Source organism: Neodiprion virginianus, chromosome 2, assembly GCF_021901495.1.
Source record: "Neodiprion virginianus isolate iyNeoVirg1 chromosome 2, iyNeoVirg1.1, whole genome shotgun sequence".
In the NCBI taxonomy this organism is placed as follows: domain Eukaryota; kingdom Metazoa; phylum Arthropoda; class Insecta; order Hymenoptera; family Diprionidae; genus Neodiprion; species Neodiprion virginianus.
The window spans coordinates 1677167-1704205 of NC_060878.1; the positions used below are offsets into that span (position 1 = coordinate 1677167).

At 40.9% G+C, this 27039-nt stretch overlaps 2 protein-coding genes across 5 annotated transcripts in view; one reads left to right on the top strand and one right to left on the bottom strand.

Annotated features, from left to right (window-relative positions):
* On the bottom strand, positions 1 to 26747 carry LOC124296896 (lysophosphatidic acid receptor 1-like). Of its 4 annotated transcripts, none has more exons than XM_046747298.1 (7): positions 26047 to 26747; positions 2879 to 3711; positions 2330 to 2471; positions 2139 to 2252; positions 1824 to 2059; positions 1394 to 1581; positions 1 to 1317 (listed from the first exon to the last, which is right to left on the bottom strand). In XM_046747298.1, exons 2-7 carry the CDS (start codon positions 3315 to 3317, stop codon positions 1102 to 1104), a joined length of 1335 nt encoding a protein of 444 aa, XP_046603254.1. In that variant the 5' UTR covers positions 3318 to 3711; positions 26047 to 26747; the 3' UTR covers positions 1 to 1101. The 4 variants fall into 4 exon arrangements, with proteins under 4 accessions (XP_046603254.1, XP_046603257.1, XP_046603256.1 ...); XM_046747301.1 differs by lacking the exon at positions 26047 to 26747 and adding an exon at positions 24551 to 24624; XM_046747300.1 differs by lacking the exon at positions 26047 to 26747 and adding an exon at positions 6569 to 6796.
* The window catches only part of LOC124296895 (glycosyltransferase 25 family member), a 41223-nt gene that overhangs the window by 4250 nt on the left and 9934 nt on the right, over positions 1 to 27039 (top strand). The gene's annotated exons all lie outside the window — the stretch shown is intronic.

Genomic DNA, 27039 nt, shown 5'->3' on the forward strand with positions numbered 1-27039 from the left:
GTTTATTTTGCATTTACAGGTACACTCGATGAAAGTAGGAAAGAAAATTATCGAAAAAAGAACAGTATCAGTATGTATTTACCGATTCGGTTGTTATACAATTTGAGAAAATTTTAAATGTTTCGATATATACAGCTCAACATTATTATTTTTCACAATTACATAAATTAGATATAATTGCGTCGTAATAATTTGCAAAAGCGATATATATATATATATATATATATATATATATATATATATATATATATATATTTTACACATAGTATTGTATTATCATCGTGAACGTTCAGACAGTCAATGTTCATTATCTCGAAGGGCAAATATTTAGTGATTTATTGGTATGTTATTGAATTTTTATTATTCCAATCAATACTCGGCGAACCCTAGCGAAGTTTATAGCACTGCCATACGATTGGCCACAAAATTTATTACGTCATTCGTCGCACCTGACGCCATGTTCAGAATTTTTCAAATAGTTCATTCAGTGTTCTCGAAATGTACTTTGTCCACTGCGTTGTTCAGCGAGCGTCAATTAATTTATTTATTCAACTGTATTATTTTCCTCGCGAATATCTCTATTACTGCCAAAAAGACCATAATCCTTAGGCACGCGTAAATACATAGTATACGTTCACAATTCAAAGCGAGCACTGCGTTATTTACAACAACACCGATAGGTATTGGTTAAACTGGTTAACTCTTTTCCTCTTATGTTTACGTACACATTTATATCACTGATATCAGTGACCTATATGCATTGAATGAAATATTCACGTTTCAAAACAATATTTTCTTCACCGTTGTTCAAGGTTTCAAATACACTTATCACCATGGTCAATATATCTGAATTCATGGCTCTCCCTGCAACACCTTCTCGTTATTTGTCATTTCCCCGCAAACCAACCACCGACCGTTAATCTCTCTGGGGTATTGTGTGCCGCATATGCATGCGCTTAATATCAGAAGAGTAATGGTGGCCCGTATTAGGTTGTTAAACGGGATGCAGTAGCTCAGCTATATGCACCCTGCTGGGATACTTTTGCATTAAAATTGTCGTTAGGCGTCGAGTCTTTTCATCTCGACGGCCTCCCGCCGACCTCAGAGAACAGTGTTTGTCCTTGTGTAGGAGCGGTCACTGCCGCGCTGGTTCTTCCCACTGACGTTGCTCGCCAGTTTGCAAACTGCCGTCCTCGAAAGAGATGCTCTGTTACTCTGGTTCCCCTCGCTACTACAGTGGAGGCCGATAGCCATGCCGTCGGCTCGCGCTGGATTGAAGCATCTGCAGAGGGACGCGTGCATCCGCCTCTTCGCCACCTAAATGCGAGGAAAAAGTAATCAGAACGTCGAAATAGAGTCCATATTCTACGTAACCAATGGAACGGACTCTTACCTTGATCTCATGCATCCTTGCCGCGTATATGATTGGGTTCACTAGTGTTTTCAGAATTATCAGGCAGTTGACAGCATTGTAGACGAGGAACTTGGCTCTTCCGGTAACCCAGTCAAGGTTCAGAAGGCAATCGTCGCAAGCGAGGATGTACAGAATCGTTCCTGGCATCCAACCAACCACGTAGCTTCCTGCGGAGTGAGGATGGGTATATTTATTGATATTCTATCACTTTGGGACTTCGCAAAGACTTGGAAGGAATTTCGGACTGTAAGACCTGCGTCATCTCTGGATTAACGCAAATGGCAACCTTCCAGAACAGCTTGGAACCTTTTTGGGAAAAACATTCCAAAGCGAAAAAGAGCTCAACAAACGTGGCTTTAACTTGTGTTTTTATCGAATTCATACCATATCACGCACAAAGACCAATTACCGAGGATGTAGAGGGTCGTGTGGATGGCCTTCACGTTCCTGGCCATCTGCTGGGACGAGTTTTGCCGCAGGCTGTTTGGTCCCCGATGGAGAGACCCGGCTCTGCTGAATTTAAGTCTGGACGCTTGGTGCCTCTTGACTATGCAGAATATGTGAGTATAGATGCAGACCATGAGAAGAAACGGGCCGAAGAAGAGGCTGCTGAACATCAGTCTGAACTTCTTGTAATACAGGAACCTGTAATGCGAGTTTTGTCAATGTTACGATACGGGGCCGTGCGTCACTTTGGTGAAACTTGAAACGGTCCATCACTCACGTGTTTATCTCGCAGTTCTCCGATTGGAAACCCTGGTCCTCAATCAGACCAAAGTACGACAAGAAAAAGGACAGGGGTAGGACCCAAAGGAGCACCACCAGCAGCGTAGTGTTTCTAAAAGTTTGACGAATGAAGATGAATCGGAATTCAAGTATCAGACATGAAATACATATAGAGATTACGATACTTGCCTGTGCGTCATTATCGAGAGATAGTGCAGAGGCCTCAGGATCCCGAGGTAGTGATTCGCTGCAAGGGCCATCAGATGGGCGACAGTTATTATTATCGCGCCGAGCCTAACGGCTTCGAGCCCCAGTTTAAAGCAGTCAACGCCTGAAACATATTCGTGCAATGCCATGAATCCATTCACCTAAATAGATGTTTCACTCACTGGCACTGACTCGCCATATTATGTGAAAGGGAACATCACGGTACTTGAGAAGTTTGTGCACCCTCGAATTCCCGTGCAAATCCAGTAAAGTATTGCCAAATTCGCCGAAAGATATGGAAGATGTGGAAAGAAATATATGGAAATTACAGTCTCTGTATAATGAATGCCTTAAATCTGTTTTAACGGTTGAAGTATATTAAGTGAGCGAGAAACATGTATTAGTGGTTGAATCTCGGAAACACGAGAACTCCGTTACGGTGCCAGGAAATCAATTTCAATTACTCAGCGTCAAGACTGGGATAATGAAATTCAGGTGGTAGGCATTAAGATTGAGCGTTTAGGAACCCACCCGAGAGTTCGTAGCCTAGTCCGATGGGGACAAAGCTGTTCATCACGAGACCGACTCCTAAAGCTATGCTGGAGAAGGCATCAGCGCCAGCCAGGCTGAGGCTAATGTGGAGGGTGGGGCTGAGGGGTCGCCGTATCCAGTAGACGCTGACAAGTATCTTGACGTTTATGGCGATGGATATGATGCAGAACAGTATCAGAGGCGGGGTACCGTAGAGGTAGAGCTTGTGCGTCGTCCCGTCGAGTTCCTCGCTCGGGGTCGTTCCGTTTCCGACGTCCAGTTTGTCGTTTGGGATGGAGGTCAGGTTCGTGCCGAGCGATGACACCGGAAGTGGCACCATTTCGCGGTAAAAACGATGCAAGGCGTGCCTCACCCGCGTCTCCCCAATCCGAGTAAAGAGCGTCCTGTTCAGATCCGCGACTTCCACGACGGTCCTCATGTCCTCAGCAACGAACTTTCGTGACCTTTTTTTTTTCAATTAGCAGCACCGATTTCCTCTCTCTGACTTCCTGCTCGCAGACCTTCGCAGAACTCGATCTTGTGGAATGAAGGATTGGACTCGCCCACGCAACACATCGTGCTGGTAATTCACCGGAGGACTCTCTAATTTATATCACACGGTTTGAGTGATTTTGTACCCTCGTTAACACGCCCCGAAAACTTCGCGGACTTCTATACCCGTAGAAACTGCTCAGATGGAAATATGATTAGTGATGTAGAGCGTATTTTCACTGCCTTCATACTCAACGGCGGGGAAATAACCGGCTCGGTTTCAAGGCTGTCTGTGATCACGGTCTCTCCTATTTGCAAGCACTCCGTACTCTCGTTTTCTCCTGAAAGTTGAAGAGAGGTAAAATTATAAATTCGTATAATCTTCAACCGCACTCGTGAATTATACTTCGAGTGATGACACACCGCTGGAAGATTATTCAACGAGCTTTTCTCAACGCCAATTTAACTTTTTCAGCAAGCCATACTCGCCGATTTACATGCCCTGATAAAAATGCCGGATTGGTGAATCGATTCGATAATTATATGTATACAGGGACTTATTTGGATCCGATACTCTGTTCGGTCTGCGTCCGGACCTATTCGTAAACTTATCCATATGCATAGGACCTGGATAGGTCCCCAGGTAGCACACTTACCCAGAGGTTGACCTTCATTCGACTACAAAAAGTCGACGTTTTGTGGAATTAAAAAAATGTCGACGCATTGTTGGGAAAAAATAGACAAAATGTCGACTATTGTTGAATGTCTATAGATCGTCAAAAAACTGGATTTACACTTGACATGCGGTATACTTCATGTCTACGAATGTCCCTTGAAATGCCAAGTATAAGGCAATTCGACTAGAAAACCCGTTGTCACCCTATTCCAGTTACCACTGGAAAGTCAAGTGAAAAGTTTTTGATGTTTTTCAGACAAATAATTGTTTACGTGAGCGCATTCATGTGCATAATGAACGTCAACGTTTGGTGGCAGTTAGACTGACTAATCGCTATCTCATACTTGACGCCAGCTGACTGTTAGTCCACGTAATTAGCTTACTTGCAAATTATTGCTTTTTTGTCTTGACTGCTCACAGTCAACTGAAAACCTAATAATAGTTTACGTAGCGTGTTGTCTTTGCCATGACATTTCAGAGGACATTCGCGCACTCTTAGGCTCATAATATGCCTCCTCCTAGTTGACTTGAAATAGTCGACTGGGAATTTTTGTCTATATTAAGACAACTAACAGCCAACAGTGTGCTACCTGGGCCTCGTTAATGATTGAACCGATTCACATATCCGGCATTTTACCAGAGTACACTTGAACAATCGGTCAGACATTTTTCTCGGCCAGGATTTGTCAATCATTGTGATTGACATTCGGTTGAGAATGTGAAAGAACGATTGGAACACTTGGAAATACTAAAACAGAAGATTAGTTCTATTTCAAATAAGCACGCGTTTGAAATGGAAATGCTGAACGTTGCCTAAGTGAGATAAAAATGAAAAAGCAGCTATATGAGATTGAAAACATTCCTCTGTTATCTCCATCAGGCCCAGCTGCCTCAATATTGTGAACCCATCGCTCCCGGCTTTTTGATTTCGTTCGCACCGGCGATGAGTGAAAAATACAAACTGGACTGGCATATTTAAGCTACAAACCAACCAACTTGTGTAGTAACATGTCGAACCTCTTCGGGGTATTATAGGAACAGCGATGTCTAGATCGTGGGCATCGCAATCATTTATACAACAAGCGCTGCAGTGTCTTTATTTTTGTAGTTTGTTGAACCAGCGTACGTATAGATCAGGTTTTGGGGTACTATAAATATCCTCGATATAACCAAGCGTGAATTTATCACCGCGATGCTCAGGCTTCAGCGGAAAAAAATCACGTTTCACGACTCATCGTTGGGCAGGCAAAAAAATATCAACACGATTCCTTCCACCCCGAATGAACGGCCGATGGTCCCACATTGCGGTTTTAATCCTCAACTCTTGAATCATACCCGCGAGTTTAGCCTACCCAATTCTTAGGACTCGCGTCCCTTGCTAATGGTTCCCAGGACTCAATGGAATTAGAGATGTGCGATGATGCGTATCCGGAATCGTCGGCGAACGGTCGAACGCGCAAATGTTATACAGCCATTATAAAACGACATCGTAAAGATCGAAATTCTGATTTATTGAAGTCGTAATAGCGGCGGTGGCTGGATGAAATGCCCACGGAAGCGCGTGATGGGATCATGAAGAGATTTATTCCGTTTCAAGAAAAAGATGAAATTGTTGCGTGATGCGATTTCCCACGACCGTGGATGTAATATTCATATTATATGTACACACAGAATGAAAACGACTAGCAAGAGCGGATTACGGCTCATGGAGCTGCTGGTAACATTGTTTGGAAAAAAGCTTTGAAGAGGGGGATAGAAAACAAGCTTGAGACCCATGTAGGGTTAATTGTGTGCACAGCTTATCTCGGCGCAACCTCTGTATCTCACTTTCCCTATCGGTTAATAGATACACATGCACATACATATAGACACCTGCAAACTAGACACCGAAGGTCTTTCCACACACACACACACGCACACCAAGTTTTCTATCGTAGGGTACACACAATTAACTGGCCCACCTTTTTGCACGTGCCAAGGCAATAAAACCGCGCGTAAATTAGGCTGCCGTTTGAACAAAGACCAACGGTTTCAGTGCCAATTAAAAAGTTGGAATACCCGCCAACGGGAAGAAATCTGTCCAGAAACTGAACCTGAACGTCGACGTATCGCGGGAAAAGTTTGCAAGCACTTTCGGTTAGTTAACGAGGACAGATGCTTTGTTGATTGCAAATATCTCTTGTTCCTAGAAATAACGAAGTCACGCTCGCGCAACTAGGGTAAGTTGTACCAGTTATTGACCCGATTATGGACTCTTTCATTTTCCAAAATTACAAATGTACGGCAGAAATTGTGAATTTCTCGATGACTAAAAAACCTAGATTGCTAGAGGGTTGGACACTAAAAATATATTTTTAGTAGTTTTAGAACCAAGGATCAAACGGATACTACCAATGAAATGTCATTAACTGGGACAGGGTCGGTAACTGGTACACTTACCTGACTTTCCTACGAAACCAACGAGTCTCGCTCTACTTGATTGGAATAGTTTAAAACTCAGGGGTCGGATCCTACTTACTTACGTCGTTGAACATGGGTGTTTCTCCCTCGGATCGGGGTGCAGCGGAAGCCAGTCTCCGCAGCTGACACCCGTGGCTCAACTCGGCCGGAAACCACCCTGTCCCACCGGCAGTGATACGCGAATGTCTTACGGTATTAAGGGGTGAGTCCGTTGCTCAAAACTTTCCGTCGGAATTGGTTTAAAATTCAGTCGCCTCGTGGCCTGCACCCTGTGACGTCTGCGCCATCTGGTCACACGTCTATAACCGCCCACCGAAACAATTACTTTGGCCAACCTGCACCTCCCTCTGCTTGCCCGACTGCCTGCGAGCTTTACACACACACACACACACACACGTTGCGCACACTCGCGAGATCAGATAAAATTCCAAACCTATGACGATCAGCATCGAATCGTTCAGCTCTTTGCTACGGAGCTCTGTGTCATCGTTGGATGGGTATGTTCGATCGTTCGCCCTTCTCGTTTTATAATACCGTCGATCGTGGAAAAGTCCCATACGGCGAGGAACGACCCTCGATCGGTGATCGCAAATTCGATTTATCGGCTGTGGATTCGAATCAATTTCATTACAATCACCCTCCCTTTACTCGGCGTAATTAGACTATATTTCAATTTTCTTAGCAAAGAATTGAAATTATTTTCAAGAGAGAGAGAGAGAGTGTCTGGTTGATTAAGTTATAGCTTGACGTTGAAAAAGGGTCTCAATGAAGAAACCTCGCTCTACGAAGAACCCTACACCTCTAATCAAATTCACCACCTTTCTCACATCGCTTGTAACAACGAATCCAACCTGATCAAATTAATCCCACTTGATACTTAGCGAGTGAGCTTCTACCATTCTTACACAAGATTATAACTTTTCATTCGATTATTTTTAGCCTACCGGCAGATTGCTCTTGTAGAATTTCTGCTCCCATTCTTTTCGAAATCATAAGTCGTGAATGAGTATCGACGAAAGAGAAAGACTGTGCCGCTCGATTGATTTTTGCTAAGAATAATCTTGGTCCACTGTCACATCTGTGATTGATTCATTTCATCGGGAAAAACTGCTTTGCGACAGTCACGAAACCGAGAAGCCACGCGGTACGAAAAAAAAAAAATGTTCCCCAGGAGGACCACTAAAATTTTTGGGTTGATTTGACAATTTTTTTCTCGTACGAATGAGTCACAACAAAAGGTAAAATTGTACATTAAACGTTAAAATTGCAAAATTTGCGTCACATTCGTTAACAGAAACGTAAGAAATAACACAAATATAAAATGGTCCTGCTGGGACATTATGTTCAATCGAATCTTTTTGCAAATGTTGTCGCGTGATTCTGTAAGACGGCCGAATCTACAAAGAAGTTCGGTATCGGGCTTGAGAAACCCTCGGCATTTAAGCAGATTGCGAATAGCTGATCTAGTAATAGGATAAGCGCGTCTTCATCCTTCTCTTATACCCACGCCCTTACTTACAATTAAACCTCCCAGCTATTACGCAGCTTCCACGAGGGGGGTTTAATCCTCTTAAACGGGTAGGAGACGGTACCAGACACGGTCCTTATATAATACAGCTTCCCTCGCGAGTGTATAACGTAAAAATTCTGAACAACTGAACATTACATGTGGGTAAAATATGTAGAGAAATGAAAATCGATCGTTAGAGGGAAAGTTTTAGCAGGTAGTTTGAAATAACGGTGGTTAAAATGTGCGGAATTCTTCTAGGTTATTGAAAATCGTTCGATGTTTCTCCCCGTTTTATTTATTATACCTATATATTTTTCAACCCTCGGCAATCCCGAAGAAACTTTCAAGTATCCCATTTCTTTTACACAACGTACACTGTGGTTATAGACAGAGGGGATTTGGATTACCGCCGAGGCTCTAAACCGCTCTCATTATTTTAATCTCCGTCCACGTCCATGATCTAACACAGAGATCAAAGATCGAGGATGGAGTATTTTCGCATTCGAATACGTCCGGAGAGTATTTTAGATCTCGTAGTATACTCGAGAATGTGTATATTGCCGCGTAGTTTTCATCCAATAATTCAAGCTCGGCTTATAAATTCGAGCCGAGTAAGTTGGTGAAATTGTTCATCATGATCAGCGATGCATTTTACGATTTTTACACACCCGTACCGTAAATAATTATTTCACTGATCAAACAGACTCATATCAACACTTGATGGATGAGAAATATTTACATCCGCACTTATCCGAAGAGTGACTAACGACGCGAGGAGGAAAATTTGTTGAATAGAATTACTTCCATCCCTCAAGCAAATTATGCCGCAAAGTGTAGGCATAATACCTATGTTTGAAAACTTCGAACGCTAATTAAATTTCGACAATGTTCACCACCTGGGATGAGGTGAAAGGAAAGAACGTAGACTGAGGGTGTACAAAAAAGAAGAAAAACGAAAAAAAATCACGTCTCGGTTTAGACTCGAACGCGCGGAACAATTCAACAATATATAAACGCCGAATATTTTACATATAATAACTTTGCTCGTGAATTTTAATGAGAAACCCTAGCCCGGTTTTAACAACAACGAAAAACATTCGTACGATTTGCTTGAACCGCCACGTAAACATTGACGTATATTTAGATAAGGGGCCGCCTGCGAGGCGTCGGATAGTGTGGGAGCGAGGCTTTCGAGCTTTTCTTCTACATCGGGGAAGAATTTCGTCATTACCGGTGTGCAGTCTCGAGGAGAAGGAGGACGAGGGTGATCGATCGAGCGAACGAAGAGAGGCCTTCATTTTCCCGGATAATAACGTCGCAAGCCGTTATATTATATTTCTCAGCCGGCCATTAGCGTCTGACGTAACGTAAATTCCGAACGAACGAACGAATCATCCACTCGGCGATCATAACCGCTTGGACAATTGCTCCGACTATACGGACTAAAGCTTTCGGCTTGGCACTTGAATTACTATCGGGCTGGATCGTTCGCTCAACGCGCAAGAAATCACGCATTATTTTCATTGCGCGATAATCCAAGCCCTAAATTTCTCGGGGGTGGCGTTTTATAAACGATCTCGACCAGTGAGTGTAGGTGAGGTTGACTCGTTGACCGAAATCCGGCTCGTTTAATCATCGTAATCGTCAGTCTCATTTCCTTCAGAAATCACACGCCGGCGAAAATCGTTATCATTATTTTATCCACCCCAGACGAGAAGGTCAGAAAGCTTTGTCCAACTTATCTTCAAACGGCTTGGCTTTTGCGGGATCAACTTTTCCACCTCCGACAATGAGCCGACTGGTAATGCTTTCGTTGATCAGAATTCTGTTCAGTCGTTCCGCGACCGACGGACAGGGTGAAAGTCAGAAAGACATAATTGAGAGAGTGGCTCTTAAATTGGGTTACCATTATATCAATTACCCACCTCTTGTAAACGTATCCAAAATACGAAGAAGAAAAATCAATTTGAGCGTAGCCGTTGCTTTTAGCCGAATGAAACGTTCTTATTATCCCGTCTAATGGATTTTTTTTTTTTTTTTTTTCATAAGTTTTCCACTATTGTCGTTTCCTTGGAATTGGCAATGGTGTAATGTAAAAAAGGAATGAAACGAAATTTCCAATTACCCCCCCTCCATTGGAGAATTTCTTCGTCTGACTGTCAAACTGACGCAACGCGCCTCGAGCAAAAGGCGAACTTGGACCAAATCATCGCAGCTCTTGAAAGAGTCGACAAGTAATCTTGGATTTCTGAAAAACGAGCGTCTTCTTAGAACCCGATATACAAAGTTTGAGATAAATTTGCGACGATACGTGTTCACTCTGCGATTATCGGACTAGTACGAAATTCTACGACATGTAAGGGAAATTTAATAGAACGCCCGTCACGTTCTAATAGAATTACGTGTCGTGGCAAACGGTACGTGCACCAAGTGTTAAATACCGGAGACATTACGACCTGGAAACCGGGGATAACGGCTGGGTGTTTCGCTGAGAGAATATGCCGGCACTTGATCGTCTTGAACGGGTTTTATTCCGCACACTAAAGGAGTTAATGGTCTTCCGTTGTTACGGCGATACTTAGAAGCACTTTGCGACATCGTTTCTCCAGCCGTGTTCAACACTTGGACTTCTCCACTATTCCCGGGTCCTCGACACTCGATGTTTCGCAAATTGCAAATCGCTCAATAGAGAGTTGAGGATCTGGGGGGTTTCGAAGTGGCGAAGGAAGGGTAACCCGGTGTCACAAGGTTCGAGAATTAGTTCTTGTTCAGTGCGATGGGTCTGTGAGAAGGGACCCTTTAACAATATTGTGGAAGTTTGCCTTCTGCAGAATTGACCCCGCATAATCCGTATGGAAATTGGTTGGATTTTTAGTAAATAATTTTTAATAAAAAAATCTATACACCTTTCTTCCGAAGCTTGTATCTTGCTTGTAAAGTTGCCATTGTTACAAGCTGAAAAAATGGTCATTCTTTTATGTGTTTCCCTTTTTCGTAAACCCTTCTACGCTTCTCTTTGACGGGTTATTGAATCGATAGAATGATACGAACGAAATTTTGACAGTGCATGAATAGGATCGCCAAATTTGAATGTATAATAAGGAGAAAGGCACGTGTGTCAAGATCTGGAAAGTTATGATGATGAGTTTTGACCTCACATCGTGCAGCAAGTCTCTCGAAAGATTGGATGCTCAAGGTTGGTTTGCCAATTTCGTTGCATGAAATTCGTCGCGTCAGCGGCCCTCTTCACCAAACATATTTCGTATTTCCATCCGCCCAGAAATATACGAACGATGTTTAATGCTACATAGATATGTCTGCACAGACATGGTCGTATAAGAAACCATTTCAAGTAAAATTTCACGGTGAAATTTTCAATCCTACCTCGAACATCCATTTTTGAAGAAACTTGTTATACGATCTGAAATCACGCCCCATCAGAAAAAAATTTATACTTTCAGGTTTAGCGATCCTATTCACCGTCGAAATTGCGCATGTATCATTCATTCGTTGATGGAATAACCCGTCAAAGGAATCGTAGAACGGTTTATGGACAGAGTAATTTTTCTACCCTGTAGTTACACATAAAAATTATCCGATCTTCTGAGGTTCTGGTAATAGTAACTGCAAGGTATCCGAAAGTTGGCCAGTGAAGAAGGACTGAAGGAAAGCCAATTTTCATCAGATTAATACGGAGTCCTTCGTCCACGAGCTTGGACCCTAATTACTGGCCTGGGTTTTCGCCCGAAAATTCCCATTCAAGAGAACGTAAGCATCGGCTCGGATCGATTTCTGATCTTCAATCAAAGTTTTCTGCGCCGTTTTCCTCTTTTGCGTTTCTCTCAAGACGTGAATCGAGGTATAAGTCTCATTAACTGACGGGAACCAGACCTAAACCAACACGACCAGTACTCACTGCGGTTGAGTGGAGCAAGGTCTTGTTCAGAAATCGTTGACTCACCTCGGCCGAAGGTAAGAGCCAAAGAAAGGATGAAACCAGTGTGATTATGGACCGATGAAATTGAGTCCAACGGCTAAATTGTGTTCCCCGGGAACCGAAGGGTCCGAATTACTAATTTGACCGATCGAACTGACCGGAAGGTCGCCATTGAATATGTAATATCTTGTATAAACCGCGCCCTTCTCATCCCCGTAAAATTATTCTTCTCTATCGTCAATTCCAACAACTCGGCAACTCGAACTTGTTCAGGGATGGTCTAAAATCATACATATTTTTAGGAGTGTTTTTCTTTTTTTAAAGAAAGTAATAATACTCGGAGCAACTTGAGTTTCAGGACTTTTTCATTTATAGTTTCAAGAACTACTTATATGCGTAATGCCACCATTTTGTTATCAATTTTAATGGAAAATTTCTAAAATGTTCCTGAAACTATAAGTAATCAAGCCCTCAAACTGAAATTGCTCCAAGTGTTTTCATCTACTTTAAAACAAAAATTCTAAAAACTGGTCTGATTTTACACCCTCCAAGTTGTACCCCCCTTATGGCCCAGATGTCATTATGAAATTCTATCTTCCAGATCTTAATCTCTCTCTTCGTTTACGCTTCCTATTTTCTACCTCCCTCGTTCAGACCGTTTAGTAGACCACTTTTGCAGGGCATTCATTACAGAAGCTTTCTACTCTTGTACACTTGTGCACAATGGAGTTGCTAACAACTTCGTGCGCAGAGGAATAGCAAAATTTCAGATGCCAGACTCCACTTGGAATTTCGTTGTGCGATACAGTCGTGCCAATTTTGTACCGTCTTTTCTCCAGACGTTATTACGACCGCAAAGATTAGATATTGGTTTTTCACTCACTTGAGCGTAACATCTTTTCATTGGCTTGTCGTTTCTCATATTTTATACGTGCGCTTTTTCCACGTTCCTTTTTTTCTTGCTCTTTCGAATATCTCTTTATTTTATCATAGAGCACCAAATGGGTTAGTAGTTTTCCCGCCTTTTAAATGACACCCAACGATATCCTTGGAGTTAGTTATCGTATTCCATAGAACACCGCGAACCTTTGGAAAAGTTACAGGAAAAAATGTAACGTCCGTTGAATTTTTCATGAAACGTATCCCTCGTTTCCGACTGTCGTTCTTACGGACATTCGGTGACATTGTGATTTATTGATCACCACTAGCATCAGCGATTTACTAACAAGGAAGGTATCCTTGGTCGATCTCTCCGATTCGATTTCCTTTTTGATATGTTATAGCAGGCTGAAAACTAAGCGACGCGTGTTTTTTTTTCATCCGGCATTAAACATTTTAAGAGGGTGAAACCACCCTCCGAAGTAAGGCATGGTTTCACGGATATAAAAAAAAAAAATACGTGTCGCTTAGTTTTCAGTCTACTCTAACATATTACAAAAGAAATCAAATCGGAGAGATAGATCTGGAATACCTTCCTTGTAAGTTCTTCTCAACCCGTTGTTTTTAATTATCATTTATAGTATAAGATAATCAAATTAACCGAACAGGTCGTTCTTCCGACTGGTAAGGCCGGGTGTAGAACAAACTTTGGTCTGTTTGCTCAATCCTTCGCTTATATGTTCACGGCAAAATTCTGACCGTAAATACGACTCAATTCCATCGCGAGTCAATCCAATACCAAAAGATAAGTGGATGGATATTCAGACAATAATACGTATCTGAGGTCAAATACAGCCGCGTAGACAAACGAGTTATTGACACAACAAGCTCAAATACAGAACGCATCACTGACAAGGAAGGTATACCAGGTCGATCTCTCCGATTTGATTTCTTTGGGGGGTGGTTTCACCTCCTTAAAGTGTTTAATGGCTGATAAAAAAAAATACGTGTCGCTTAGTTCTTAGTCTATTATAACATATTGCAAAAGAAATCAAATCGGAGAGATCGACCTGGAGTACCTTCCTTGTAAGTGGAGGTGAGGTGCGGTGTTCTTGTCTTCTCGTATTAGCTCCATGTCACCCGCTTAGCACCGAGTTACATTCATTCGTTACGTCAGTGTCGAGTAATGCGAAATTCTATTCTTCCTTTAAACTCTGAATCGGTGTATTTTAAAACGGTGAATAACAAAAAGTTGAATACTTCAACGCTTCGGAAAGAAGAGATAAATGGCGGCGCGGGGGAGGGAGAGAGATAATAAAAACAATGAATCAAGACGAAACGACGCTTCAGTCGAGAACAAAAACCCTCGAGTAAGAAGTGGAGAGGAGGGTGGAAAGTATACCTAGTGGATTATATTGTCCCTAATTACTATATTCTTTTTTGTGTTGTACTCTTTGATTACTCTCTGTCTTACTTCAGTACATATAATAATATTTACTCGCCCGAAGTTCCGACTGGGCCAAGGTATAATAAAATCCAATATCTATCCAATGGTCTATCTATCTAAACTGAGAGAAATTTTTATTTCCAGTTACCACTCAGTCCTTAACTATTTTCATTTTTTACCACAATCGGAAAACATAGTCCTAGGTTGAAAATGAAAATTAGTTTGCTAGCCGTTACCGGAAAGTCTAGTATCCATCCATCTATGTTACGCGAGTGAGCGGACATTTAACCCTACGGTAAATATTGCCACCATCCATATGTTTCGTAGTCGTGAAGTTTACCTTGATGTTTTATGCTCGAAATTCTGTATGGCAACGAGGAGGAGAACGTCGAGTCACGTTCGTCAAAAAGAATGACATTCACGGTTACACGCTTCCAGCAGAATATATTCGAAATCCATGTCGCGTCCCATTATCCCTTGTCCATTTGGATTCTGCTCTGGCAAGCTTTGGGGATTCGGCCGGATGAGGAATGTTGTAAAATTATGTACCATAGCTCACATACGAGCATCGGTTTATGGACCTGGGTTCAAACTGCCCTCGGGAATACTGTGTGATAAACCCAAGCGCAAAATACTATACGGATGGAAATTCGGCCGCAGGCGTCGCTGCGAATGAAGATACGGGTCGGATGATATCCTCGAGGAAACGGATTAATCAACCAACGAGCATAATTAATTTCGTCTGTTTGTTACGTATCGTGAACTTGAATGAAAAGACCCAACGCTTGACTGCCTTCTCAGTTACAGGGTAAATGGATAAACGCGATTAAAACTTACGGGAGGAGATAAGATGAGACGAGAGAGGAGATTTTCAAACACGGCTAGATTTAAACTCTTATCCGTATCCCAAGAATTATTTATTCTCTCGAAGAGCACGGTCTGGATTTATGTAATATTGGGCTTGATTTTTTTTTTGTCTTTTTAGCGCGTCATTATTCATTATCGAGTTATATTTTTATTTTTTTCGTCTTCTTTTTTCTCCAGTGCCTAAAATCGCGGACAAGCCAAACGATGCTGTACTGAGTTTTGGTGCAGAAAATTCTTTACGTAACTCGCGTTAATTTGCAAGCTGTGTTACGTGAGATTGAAGTGAAACGGGTGCAGATTGATCGGTAACGAAGGTTTCTTCCTTTCTGTTAATTGCAAGAAAGGGAGAAGAAGGGGATCAGAGAGGGTTCGAACCATGTTTTGTGTCACAAGACTCGCGCTTCTGACATTAAGAAGTAAAAAACACGGTACAGATGGTGTACGTAATTCGATTGATTATGATTTGTTGTTGAAAATCTCAGAAGTTCTTCGTTCGATTTTAATTAATAAACATTAATCATTCGGTCTGCACAAATTCTGTACGCCCGTTTTATAATCATGACGAAATATTTCCTTGTTGCACAGAATCGTTCCTAAATTTTCTCCCTGTTATTCGCGCCTGATGAAGAAAAACGGAAGCGAATAAACGAGCAACAAGTAAAAGTACTGGAACAAATGAACGAGTGAAAAAAAAAAAATTCAACTTACCGAGCGAAGGTATTTAAAATGAAATTTCACCTCCTGCAGAACAGAGGGAACAACTTGTTTTATAAAACAGCAGATGAAAAAACAAGAAGAAAGAGGAAGATTGAAGGAAAAATAAAAAAACAAAAAAAAAAAAAAAATACATCTTGGTTGGAAAAAGGCGATTGAAAACAGTTTTCCTCTGTAAATGTGAAAATATTTCGATTGAGCAAAGGAGAAAGTTTACAACCGCGAGATCATGTTGATTCGACTGTCAAACAATTTCCACATAACGAGGCGGAGGGTCGGTAAAAAAAAAAAAAAAAAAAATTTACCAACGATTCTTCGCCGCGGGCAATAAACGAACGAATCAAGCCGATCTCGTCACGTGGGGGTTAAAGTTGTCGGGGATAGGCAGGTATTATAGTCGTTGTTAGTCTTAGTCGCCGTCCGGTTTGGTTCGTTTGGGTTGTAACGATACGGCAATCATTTTTTTTACGCCCCAAATTGTTTATCCATTTAAGAACGGCCCACGGCGAAGAATCGTTTTTATAACGCAGACGGATTTTGACTACGGTCATAATAATGGATTGCGCGTCGTAAGTTTTGCACAGACTGTTGTTGGCACGAGAAGTGACGAGATGACGTTCCATTCTTTTTTTTTTTTTTTTTCTTCATCCCAAGATCTTCCGCGGCGCCCGCGAGGGAGTAAAATTCTGTTTGTTTTCCCTACGTTTTATATCACGGTCGTTCCTATATCCTCACCTCTTTCCTCCCCGTGGCGATGCACATCATAGCCTCGGTCATGTGGCTCATAACGCGAAGATAGTTATATTCCAATTCCGTATAATATTCTCGTTCCACGCATTATCAGCGCGCGTTCAACACAGTTCGTCACCACGTGTCCCATCTCCGAGGTGGTTCATTTTTATTTTCTTTTTCAAAATGCCACTCGACAAATTTGTGCCAAATACTGAATAAAAATTTTCGTCAAACCTGGAGGTGGTAGGAAAATATTTAGAGCTCGCTACCAATTATTGTAACATTTTTTTTTCATATGTATATATATATATATATTTTTTTTTTTGTTTCTTTTTCATCGTGGTCCGATCAATCGTTGGCTAATCAACAGCAAACTGCGCCTAAGAATTCCGCAGTTGGGTGTTCTCGTCTTTTATCCGAAAGATTAATCGTCTCGGAGAAATTTGGATAACAGTTTTTGTTACCGAAATAGGAGTGTCGCATCATCTTGATGTCCCTGTTTCGTTTACGGTAATGATTTTTCCGAACAATGATTAATCGGACCACGATACGAAGAAATAAACTAATATATAATATACAAGTCCGCAATATTGAAATATTTTCCTACCTCCACCAGGTTTTACAACAATCTTTTTTATCAGTATTTGCCAAAAGTTTTTTGAGTGGCACCTTGAAAAAAAAGAAGTTGGTAAAATGAACCCTTATTCCAAAATTCCACTAAAAATTTTTTTCTCTAAAAAGAGTTCTTTCCCGTTCAAATCCGTTCAAACAGATGGAAAGGATCCCATTTTTCAAAAAGACTGACGAATCGCTGGTGATGAATGATGTATGGAACGACTGTAAAAGGGAGCCTGTACAAACATTTTCACGCGATGAAATTTCGCAGCTTCAACGGAAAGTCGAATATCAGTGTTCAAACAGCGATGTCACGAACCCGGGTCTTCCAATCTCGATTCTTTAAACCTTCAAACTCGTCGGTGGAGAAGAGAAGGAAAAGCGGAAAATGTCGGAATACCGCAAGGAGATGAAAATTTTACGCCCGAGGTGACCTCGCGTATCTGTACAACGCCCGGAATGTGTAACGATAACCATCAATTTCTTTTACAGATTCCATGTTTTTTCCTCAACTTCCACGGCTTATTTCCCCGCATACATCAGAGCTGGTGGTTAAATTCACCTCGACCCTCGCGCCTTTTACTCTCTTTTTCAAGTCAAACGATAGGGCGAAGGTTTCTTTGCTGGACGGTCACTCTACGGGTTGTCCGAAATCTGCCAAACTGCCTCGGGTGAAACTTCGAATTGTCCTTTGAGAACGGCGGATTCTCAGAGTCGGTGACTCTTTTGACATTGTGACTTTGAGTCGGCTTATCTGCCCCGTTGCCGGCCATTGAAATTCCCGGTGCGCGGTCAAAAAAGACGCCACGAGAGGTTCGGAGCCGGCCGGGAGTCGAAAATAAGGTTACGTATTGGTGAACGCGTTGCCAAAGGATAAAAAGCAGACTGAAAAAAAAAAAATAGCCTGGATGTTTCCACGAATCAACTTGGCAGCGATTGAGTGAAGCGGATATCTCGAGGAGACGTTATTCCGACCTCATAAGCTAAGCTGGAGTTCCCGAAAGCACGATTCGAAGCGTAAGCTCTTCGACGCCTCGTGCCTTTGAAAGACAAAACGGTTCCCCGATGATGCCTCGAATCTGGAACGCGAAGTCCTGTTGGAAAACAACCTAAACCATGGCACCGTTCGAATAGTTCGTTCTAATTCCGGCTCCAGCTGCACCAAACTGCGGAGGGATTGTCTGGTCTCGTAAAAAGCGAATGAAATCTCTCGGATTTCCTTTGTTTGGTGCGTTTGAGTGAGCGCCGGAGAGTTTCGAATGGTTTTATCTATATACAGATATACCACAGCTACGGTCGTTACTCGGGGGTTTGATCAAAGAGCGCCGGGGATGGAAAACATTTTCCCGTTCGTCGACGGGTCGAGAATACCAAAACTAGACTCTGTTCTCTGGTTCCTTCGTATAGGGTAGAGGAGATTTTTATTTATTAGAAAACAATATTCGCTGTGTACGTTGTACCTACGAACCGCAAAAAGATAACCAGCCACAAGACCTTAGGGCCCGCAAAAGAAAGCAGGCAGATAACTCTTACAAAGAAGAGTTTTCGGTGAAGGTTCCCAAGGCGAAAAATGTTTCGCCGGTAGATAGGCAACCGGTCTTACACTACACGAGTCGAATACACACTCAAGATGTAATCTCGGTTGCCTATCTGCCGGCGCCACATGTTTCGTCTCGTAATCTTTCACCGAAAACTCTCGCTGTGTCCCTTTGAGTCAACTTTTATGACAAGATATTATGCTATAGTTTTTGCGGTCGATGATTGCGAATCGAAAATCAGATTTTGAAATTTCGAAATCGTGGATCCAGTATGGTGGATGAAAATTTTGAATTTGATAAAATACGGTTAAAAAACGATATTCAAGGCTTTTCGGGGCTGCTGATTAGATTTGCCATACTGAGTATTTAAAATCTGATTTCAGATTTGTAATCGGCGATCACAAAAACCGTTGGACAGAGTTTTTTCTCCGGATTCGATCGAATTTGAAATTTTCATCCGCCATGTTGGATATTGGATGGAGGATTGAATTTTTTAAATACGATCTCAGATTCGTAATCAGCGAGCACGAAAACTTATAATTCGTGCCAAACATTTATATGCGTAGAAGGGTAACTTTCTTGGAAATGATTTATTCCTTCGATTTTCACGATTTTTTTTTTTCAATCAATTTGCTTCCAACAATAACAATTTACATCGTAAGGCAACAGTTACTCTCGAGTATTGAAAACCTGTTAGTATATTATATGAAATAGCAAAAAACGGTCGAGAAATATTTTTTCAAAATTCGCAAAGTATATAAAAAATGTGTGTAAAATATGTGGCAAGAATATTTATGCCACTATGACTCAAAGGAACGTGCGGTGAAAAATTTCGAATCCTTTCACTATCCTCGTGGAGTTACCGCGGTTCCTAAATTTCACCCTTGCAGGAGAACAGAAACTCGAAATAATTTGAAAAGACTTGAAAACAAACGCGGTCCGTATAGACGAAGGAATAATGGTTCACCCACCCTTCGGTCTATCCACATGAAAGCTGGTTCAGTAAGCTTTACGGAGTTGAAATTTCCCAGTTAATTAAAGGGAGTGTCGGAGTGCTGACAGAGTTATCAAATCCGAGCAAGTATATTGAAATCGTTTAAAAACTTTGGGGATTATAGTTATTTAATTGAATTGTCGCTCAAGAAAAGTTTGATAAATTTGCGAAAAAAACCGATCATGTATACTCGCAACAGGTTAACTCGATTTCTTTGAGGTTAGGATGGTTGCACCTTCCGAACTTGTTGTTTTCATCGCCGCACAAGCTTTGCAGTTTCTCAAAATTTCGAACGATTACGCATGTCTGCAAAAAAGTATTTTATTCCAGCTCCATGGGATGTTTTTTTTTATAAATATCGTGGTTTCGAGTGTACTGAAACCAAAAATTACTTCCATTTTCCCTCCATCGCGTACACTGTTTTTCCAAAATACATGGTATTTGCATTAAAAAAAAAAGAAAAGCATAACAATAATGAAAAACATCATTATTTCAATACAATATATTCCGTGTTCATTCTTTTCGCCTACGAAATCTTTTATTCTTCCGTCTGATACACCTCCGAAGGCGCTTCCGCTTTCCATTTTCTTTTTTCCTGTTTGTATTTATTCTCGAGTCTCACTCTGATAAAATGAGATACCAGATTTCAGTTTGAACGGAAGTTTCACTTCAAACAACCCTACAAACACAAGTCGAAGAAAAAGTCTGACGTGACAGAACTTTTTGAGTATTTTTCTCGATTTCAGTGAGTGAAAATTTATATAAAAAAAAAAAAAGAAAACAAAACAGTACAAAAATTCCCGCGCAGTTTTTTTGTTCCAGACCTGTCTATCATATCATCACCCCAGAGAGAACCAAAGGACGAAATTCGATCCTTTCGCTTAGTCGACATCCCCTTTATTACCCATCGTATTTCGAAAGCTGGAAGTGTCGGAATCCGAAGTACGAAGCTGGCACAATTAGAATAAATCATACCGTTCCACGGCGCGTTAATGCGGCAGTTGATATTCGGCCGCAAAGTTTGCCGTTGTAATCGGGCTTTCGAGTAGTTCGTAATTAGTGCTCGTTCCACTCAACTAAACCTCGCATGCTTCGGTCCAATTTCTAAATTCACACATGCTTTTGTGAGAAAAGACCACGAGCCTGAAGCTGACACGAGCGTTGTTTGCACGAATCTTCTTTCACTCTCATTCTATCTTCGTTTACTCTCTTATTGCACGGCGGTCAGAATCTCTGCCAAACGAACCAAACAATGAGAACAAAGGGGACCGCAGTAACTTCTCATGAAAGGAACGATTTTCCCTCTTACGTGAAATCCTTCTTCTTTCACTATAATTTACTTCTTTTCTCGAGTCTGGATATCCAGAAAAAAATTTTCATCGCGTAGGTCTGGTCAGGGAATTTTTTGGAAAACCTGGACATGTCGAGGAATTCTGAAATTCTGGAACAGTCAGGGAAATGTCAGGAGTTCTTGCGGAAAGTTCGTGAATCGTTTGCTACATTTTTGTTTTTTTCTCATACTAATACGTCCCACAATTTTTTTAAACCTTGGATGAATTGGATTAAATACAAATTTTTAAACTTGGAAAAGTCCGGGAATTTCGCGATGGAGATTTAGTGACCACCCTGTGTACTAAAACGACCTCGTCGAAATTTTATTCTGTAATCATTTCTTTTCTCCACATTTCACCAGGGAGTAAATGATATGACGTTGGAATGAAATTTTCATTTCAAAGTTGACGAGTCGTGTTTGAAGAAATTGCCACGAAATTTATACACGAGGCTTCTATATTTGGAACGAAGAGTACAGACGTATTTGACTTGTAATTATCGCTGGGCGAGTACTGCACGATGATGAAAAAGTAAAAAGAAATTGTGCGAAAAATAAAAAAAGGATTGCAAAAGCGTAAAAAAAAAAGCACGAAAAGCTTTTCGTCCGACTGCCGGCTTCAAATCCTCTCATTTATTTCTATTGTGATTCGATCGGTTATTCATATAACGATTCACTTACACACGTCGGGTTATTTGTTTATTATACGTATGTATTCACCGAATTAATTCTCCTCACCGTTCTCAATATTGGAATACGCGTAATCGATAAATCTTAACGCAAAATTAAAGATTTCAAAAAGGTGAAAAGGTGAAAAGAATGAAAGCGAAAAAATTAATCGATGAGTAAATATTGAAACAGCACATTGATTCGAATAAAATGCCGCCGGCTTTTTGCTGCAAAAAGTTATTCGTCCAGCGGTGAAAAAACGATTCGGTATTACAACCTGAAATCCATTTTTTGCAGTTTCAAAATGCAAACACGACGGTTTCACGGCATTACTGTCGAGGCCAGTGGGTATTAACTATAAAAGTTCGTCGTCTCTGTCGGAAGCTGAAACTCGTGTACTGGAATCTCGTATTCTCGAGGAGTAGCAGAAACTTGCAGATTATTCATAGTTCGTACGTAACTTCGTACCTCTGGGAATAAATAAGTCATGCATTTATAAGAGAGAGAAAATTGAGGCACAAAACTAATCGCGACTTTGTCAACGTAGAATTGCAAATTTTAATGTAATAAGTTGTAGTAATGACAAAAAATAATCGATTTTAAAAATTTTTCTCCCAATTAATCGAGTATAATCGATTATTTTTCAAACTCGATTGATCGACAGACTCGATGATTTCTCCTTACAACCGATTTTCGCATTTCACTCTCACGAACGATGCAACATTTTCACCTAAAATTGAAGAACATTTTCAATAAAACTATAAATTAACAAAAAAACATACCGAAATTTACAAAATTTTGGCTTCGTATTCACCGTTTCGAAAAAAAAAAAAATAAAAAAATCCGACATAATCGATTGATCGGTTAATTTTTACCGATTCAATCTAGTCGTGTTCGATTATTGTTTGGACTCGATTAACCGATGCATCGATTATTTTTAACTTATAGTTTATATCATACCTAAAATACTCCGCAAGCACTGTACAGTTTATATGTCGAAAAACTTTTCTCGCTTGCAATTCAGCGACTGGCACGTCCTTTTCTTTTCACGTACGTAAATATTCGCAGAGCGTCGAGAATCGTGCGAGTAATAAAGCCAAGGAATTCGACTTCGAATTTCCCAGATTCCCGAATGAGAGAAAAATTTCACCAATATCACACGTTCGAAATACGGTGAAACGCATCGAGTTCGGACGTGGAGTCTATCAGTCTGCTTTGGGATCTGGTCTCGTCCTTCTGCCACACTTCATTTTCCCCATCACCGAAAAAGGAGCATTCATATAGTATCCGTGGAAACCGTGATATTCCATTCCTCCGATCTCCCTTTTCGATGAGTCAATTCTTTTCAACAACTTCGCTTGAGACGGGTTTTTTTTTTTTTTTTTTTTTTTTTTTCACGTCTAATTGGTACAGTTTTTTTATTCGATTTGAAATTGTTCAATAGTATATTACGTAACAAGGAGGCAAACTCGGACTTTTTCGGCCGGGAGTAAGCTTGCAATGCGAGTCGTAGGTGAGCCAAAGACGAATATTGAAAACGCCTCATTGTTGCGCGCGATTCTTTACGTAACGAGAGTATGTCACGCGTTTTTCACGAAGCACGAAATTGAGGTTAGGGCCGCGTAACGTCAGATTTTTTTCGCGACAGCGCATGCGCGGAGTGCAGAAAATACCACTTTCAACGCTCCTAGGAGTTAAAAGTCGCGTTTTCAGTACTCCGCGCATGCGCTGTCGCAGACTGACTCTACCGTTACAGAAACGAGTACTTTGTATAGAGAAAACACACATTTTCAAACAAAACCTCATATCTTTTTTTGCATTGAACCGATTTTCAAGTTCCAAACGCGATTTTTAAGAGGATACGTCGGACTATCAGGAAAAAAATAACTATCCCTACGTCCCGTTGAAAAAGTTTATTTATTTCTGTATATGAAAATCGAAAAAATACGCTAAATGAGAGAAATCTGCAGGTGTGGATTCTTCGCCGTTTCGAAATACGTTAACTCACAATCATACCCTCAAGGGTGCGAAATCGAGCTCGCATCGGCGCCTCTTCTCGTCCTATTTCGAGTGCCATCTTTGGATAAAATCCTCCCGATTCTCGGCAGGATGATATTCGCATTCAAATATATTCCTCTATGCGTAAAATGATTACCACCTACCCTCTTCATCTTGAGCTCAAAACTTTCCACCGCCACTTCGGCTGCGTCTGCTGTACGGCAACGAAGTTTGAGCCCCGTCAGATAATTAGAACAATCGACCCGAAATGGAATTAGATGAATATCAGGGTTGGTGGATTGTTTGGGATGAATTTTCTCAGCTTTGTTTTCGTTTTTTACAGCTCTACGCGATTTCTAAGGGATGGGATTTTGAGTGAAATCGAAAGACACTTACAGCCGTAAAATTCGTCACGGAAATAGAAAAGAATCCCTCGATGTCGAAAGAAAGAAGGAAAAAATAAAAGCTTTCAAAATTCTTTCTACCAACGAAAATCGGGTGTGCGTAAATCAAGAATTGTAAGTTCGAAGTTTGCGTCAAGCTACTTGAAATTTTTCGATCAGATCCGCGATTCTTTGAGCTGGTATATAGAGAAAAAAAAAAAAAAAAGAAAAAGTTTTCATAGGTACTTTAATGTCGTACATTGGAGTTTAAATTTGTCAAATTCAGAGCTTGCTCGAGGTTTAGGATGAGCGAAGACAAGGGACTCGAGGAGAGTAATTCAGGAGCAAGAAGAAGGCGGAAAAAGGACAAAAACGAGGATGTCCGCAAATTGAATCTGACGGCACAGTGTCAACTCCAGAACTCGACTTACCCTGCGGGAAGAAATAACCGAGAAACTTGAGCCAAGGTTGTTTCTGTCATTTTTTGTCCATCCCTACTTATGCCGACAGTTCATTTCTTGTCTTTCATGTCACGACTTCGCAACCACAATTAGAAACTTTATCCAACTTTTTTTTATCCGGCTAGTTGCTGTTATTTTCTGCTAAAACACCGTCCAAGGGGTATGATGTGTATTAAGAAAACTTGGCCAATTCGTGATATAATCGAAAGAGTAATCACGTGTTCAGAGTTTAAGACGCGATGTGCGAGGAATATTATAATACATAACCATAGACGTGTAATTCAGGACTTCTGTAAATACAAGTCAAACTTTTTCTCAAACTCCGTCAATTTTCTGCTTGGTTAAACAGGCGAAATTGTGAAAATGTCGATGAATCTTGCAATTTTTTGTTTCAATTGGGCGGGGTTGAAGTTCCCAATTTGAAAAGTTCGAAAAGCGAATAATTCCGAATTATTTGGTGAGGAAACTTGAAGTAAAGAAATCAAACTTCGAAGAAAGAACAAAGTTTCGAATTGTCGGAAAACCGACGGCTCGGAGTATCGAAACGCAAGATTTCCAAGATTCAAGTTACGACCGAGCAAAGTTTTGGGTGTAAAAAATCAGAATAACCGAGATTACGAAGGTAAAAATATCGAAAATCCAAAACGAAGAAAGATCAAAGTTGGTGAAATTTCTCCAAGCCATAAATTCACGGAACTGAAAATCTTCGATCATTCGGAATTTCGACGTTTCAAATTTTTAAATTTCCTCATTTTCGCACCTTCGGAACTTTGTCTTGTCCAAGTTACGCCATTTCGGAACTTTGCACTTTCGTAACTTTGAACGTCGGTTTTCGAACCATCCGAAACTTTGATGTTTCGTCAAAGTTAGCTTCGTCTCGTTCAAGTTTCGCGGTCAAATAATCCGGAATCTAGCGCTTTGCGAACTTATCAAATTCGGAATTTCACGATATTAACGATCAGATCCGCCGAAGAATATAAAGAAAAAAAAAAAAACTCACGTCAAAGGGGTAAAATCGATCAAAAATACCTTCGAATAATCGACGGATAAAAAACTCCGATCGGTAATTCTATTTTCAATTCCGATCCGATCGATTAACTCGTAAATCATTGAAACGTTGAGAAATCACGTTAAAATCAGACTACCCAACATCACGCAGAGCATTGATACGACTCCTAGTTTTTTATATTAATCAATTTTTTACACTAATCTTTTCTCAATTAATTATTCACGTTCAAGAATTAACCTGAGGCGCGATAACTCCGTAAATTCACTTCGGATATCGGATACGCGTATAATTTGTGGTTCCAACCGCCCGGCTGATTACCTCGAAACTGACGAAATTCGCATCATCAGCCCGCGGTTACAATTAACCGCTCGTACTCGGGAATACGTTTTAACAACGCCAGGCGTCTAATTCATCTTCTATTTGCACTCACATCGATTTATACGTCTTGTTTACCTACCAAGTTCGCACCTCAGCCCGACACAAGTCGACTCCTTCCTTCGCCGAATGACGCGAGACGACGCACTTTTTTTCCGCAAACGAGCACGTCGATAATTCGTTAATTTTCCATCCGTCACACTTCCGTATTCGTCGTTTTTTTACGCCTCCGCGACTATGTTATTCAATCCTCAACTTTTATCCTTGCATTTTTTATCCTTACCCTCGAAAATTCGTATCAACGATATAAAAACATTATTCCGAGTTACGTCGCTGTCGGTTTTCTCTTTAAAATTTCACCTCCCGTCGAACGATGTCGAATCAAAAAACAAAAAAAAAACAGAAAATAGAAAGTTACAAAAAATTTGCCTAAAAAAATCGACAATTTTTTTTAACTTCTACCAACGAGCGTAACTCAAACAAATCTCGTGAAAAACGAAATCCAGTAGAACGTTTCAAAAAAAAAAAATCGTTCGCGTAACCCGAACTTGATATTACAAATAAACGATATACCCAAAAAAATTTTGTACACGATTTGCAATGCTTTGAGAAAACTTTATTACTTGTTCTCTCTTTTTTATTTGTTTTATTGTTTATATCACAAGAATAATTCTTCCAATTTGGCTTCGTTTCTCTTTTTTACAGTCACTTTACTACTTTTACATCATCAACGCGTCTTGATTTTTTTTCCCTTGCACATTCGAGACCCTTTTCATTCAAACGTTGATATGAAACTGCCGCGCTCTGTCCCGATCGCTCGCGGCACAAGCGTTTATGTCTTCCACCCGTGAGTAAAGCCGAAACTTGACGCGCGCAGACGCTTCCTAGATATTAGACACCTCTGTATGTAACGTATGTGCCTAAAAGATATACCGAATTCCTTATCATCCGGTGCTCGATGCCTGCGATACGATCTCAGATATTCCCACGACGTTAAGCGAGATTTGCATAATAATTTTTAGAAATACGTTGGTTTTTCTTTCATTTTTTTTTCCAATCCCCCCTCCCAACTCCT

Excerpts from the sequence above, each read along its gene's own strand:
- LOC124296896 (XM_046747298.1), bottom strand. The coding sequence starts at position 3,317 with ATGAGGACCGTCGTGGAAGTCGCGGATCTGAACAGGACGCTCTTTACT. Across the intron at positions 2,472-2,878 it reads ACTAGGCTACGAACTCTCGG|GCGTTGACTGCTTTAAACTG; the intron begins GTGGGTTCCTAA and ends AATATGTTTCAG. Across the intron at positions 1,318-1,393 it reads CAAGGATGCATGAGATCAAG|GTGGCGAAGAGGCGGATGCA; the intron begins GTAAGAGTCCGT and ends CCTCGCATTTAG.